Source organism: Raphanus sativus, unplaced genomic scaffold (assembly GCF_000801105.2).
Source record: "Raphanus sativus cultivar WK10039 unplaced genomic scaffold, ASM80110v3 Scaffold0092, whole genome shotgun sequence".
Taxonomy (NCBI): domain Eukaryota; kingdom Viridiplantae; phylum Streptophyta; class Magnoliopsida; order Brassicales; family Brassicaceae; genus Raphanus; species Raphanus sativus.
The window spans coordinates 17,753-20,209 of record NW_026615413.1 but is presented as its reverse complement, the minus strand read 5'-3'; the positions used below and the strand labels follow the sequence as shown (position 1 = coordinate 20,209).

General features: G+C 42.7%; 1 protein-coding gene across 1 annotated transcript; it reads left to right on the top strand.

The window, feature by feature from the left end:
- Positions 1 to 1,039: 1,039 nt before the first annotated feature.
- On the top strand, positions 1,040 to 2,074 carry LOC130501076 (putative cysteine-rich receptor-like protein kinase 9). Its single transcript, XM_056995973.1, has one exon. The coding sequence runs from the start codon at positions 1,040 to 1,042 to the stop codon at positions 2,072 to 2,074; it is 1,035 nt and encodes a 344-aa protein (XP_056851953.1).
- The last annotated feature ends 383 nt before the right edge of the window (positions 2,075 to 2,457 follow it).

Here is a 2,457-nt window from a genome sequence, read left to right as displayed (position 1 = left end):
TCAAACCATGAGGCATTGGAAATAAAACCATACATGTCCCTTGCCAAAAGTGCCATTGGCGCCTTGCCTTAATGTGTTTGTTACACACATCCGAACATAAGCATTGAACTAAGCTTATGTTATTTCTAAATATAAAGACAATGGGACAGGATTGAAATATCCTTTTACTAATGTTTGAGATTATTTTATACTAACCAAACCCAAAGATGTGTTTGCTTGGTTTTGTTTTTGATTATGATACAGATTATAAATTGGATCCATACATGGATAGTTCTCAAACAAGCAGTATGCACACGTTGGAAAACAAATATGAAGAAGTACGAGTCCAACCAAAGTATGTCAACCGGCTTCTTCGCCATGTCTACAACAGCACCACGTCCACGAGACCTTCCTATCAGTCCAGGACGTGCACATTAGAAGACTAGCTCAGAGACTTGGCGTCCATGGAGTTACCACCAGTCTACTCATGCGCCAACCTCAGGAGCATATACGGAGGTACAAATCAGGGGAAGTAATACATGTTGTACTCTTTTTTCTTCACCATGGTTTTGTCCCACCTGGGTTTTCCTGGTAAGGTTTTAATGAGGCAACACCAAGTAATTGGTAAAGTGTATCACGAGCCCAAAAAGGATTTGGTATCTGGCAAACTCAAGATAGATTCAACATCCAGGGGAAGTGTTATGAACCAACTGGTTCAGATGGATGTTTATCCAAAAGATATTTACTAGGCTTTGGCCCATTAGTGGCCCACCTTGTAACTGGCCTATTAGGGTTTGACATTGTAACACCCTATATAAGGAGCTCATATTCGACATTAATAATATACGCATTTCACAACACTTTTTATATTTTTTTTTTGGAACTCTTTGTATATCAACTCAAATAATTGCTAGACGAACTTGACTAGACTTTTCTTTGCTTTGGTTATATGACTCGGCCAATTTTGTTTTTTGTTCAAGTATGATGATCTCATAGATGATCTCTGTTTCATTTCCATAACAAACCTTAGTCATAGGAGCCGAGAGAAAAAAACAGAGCTATGACAGATTACTCTTCCTTCATTTTCTTTCAGTTACTCATCATAATCTTCCACGCTTCAGGGCAAGACCCTCCTTACATCGGTCACTTTTGTGGGAACAGAGCAAACTTTACCAGAAACAGCACGTACTACTCCAATCTCAGATCACTCTTATCTGCTCTTTCCCGCCCTAACGCTTCTTACACTACCGGATTCTTTAGCGCCACCGTCGGGACAGGTTCCGACACCGTCACAGGCCTTTTCCTTTGCCGTGGAGACATCATACCTGAAATCTGTGCCGACAATGCTCTGTACGCAGTCGACGACGCTCTCACCCGTTGTCCCGACCAGAAAGAGGCCACGATTTGGTACAACCCTTGCACCCTTCGATACTCAGACAGAAACATTCTCTCTACCCTCGCGACCAGCCCAGGCGTTCTTTTGACCAACACCAACAATGTAACGGCTGAGCTAAGAGACCGGCTCAGAGATGTTCTCAACTCAACCATGGACGATGCAGCGAGGACTGCAGTGAATAGTTCCCGTAAGTTCGCTTTAAAGAAAACGGATTTCACGCCGACCACGAGATTCTACGGGTTGGTTCAGTGCACGCCTGATCTTACTAGTGATGAGTGTAACGTTTGTCTTCGCCGAGCCATTGATGGATTGCCTCGCGAGCAAGTTGGTGGAAGAAATCTTCTTCCAAGCTGTAACGTAAGGTACGAGCTTTACCCATTCTACTCAGAAACCTTGGCTCCTCCACCGCCACCGCCAAATTCATCTTCTGTCTTCCGTCAGCCACCGCCTGCAAACCCGCAACCAAGAGTTTACAAAAACTCAACTTCGATGATCGTTGCCATTGTTGTGCCAATTGCTGTGGGGTTACTGCTTTTTGCAGCTTTGCAGTTTTACTTCGTAAAGAGATTGAAGAAGAGTTACGACACTAGTGCTTCTAATGATGGTAACTGTAAAAACAATATGTGTCCGGATCTAAACGTTCGTATGCGAGTGTGTTCGTATATATGTATATATGAGCATCAAGTAAAGAACACATAGAAATTTGTTAACGAGGTTCGTTTCCTACATCCCCGGGACCACGTCCAGAACTCATTCACTAGATTAGATCGCAACTACGATTGCTATATGGTACCAACACACATCCGTGCCGACCATTCTTATCTAGAATCACAATGATGAGAGCAACTACTACTTATTGTCTTCTCCGACAAGTATAGTTCTCTATAACAAAACTACCAACAGATCTCCTAACTGTCTGGTAGGACGACATCATACACATCCATGTGCATCTTCAATAAACCCTAGACGCGTGACTACTCCTGTCACCGCCTTTGTCTCTTTATACTCTAACGAGTAAAACCCTAAGCTCATCAAGCCTACTAATAACATGTCTTTGTATTAGTTAGGCTCACTTTAAACTC

What these genes read in the sequence shown, in the direction of transcription:
- LOC130501076 (XM_056995973.1), top strand. Translation starts at nt 1,040, where the DNA reads ATGACAGATTACTCTTCCTTCATTTTCTTTCAGTTACTCATCATAATC.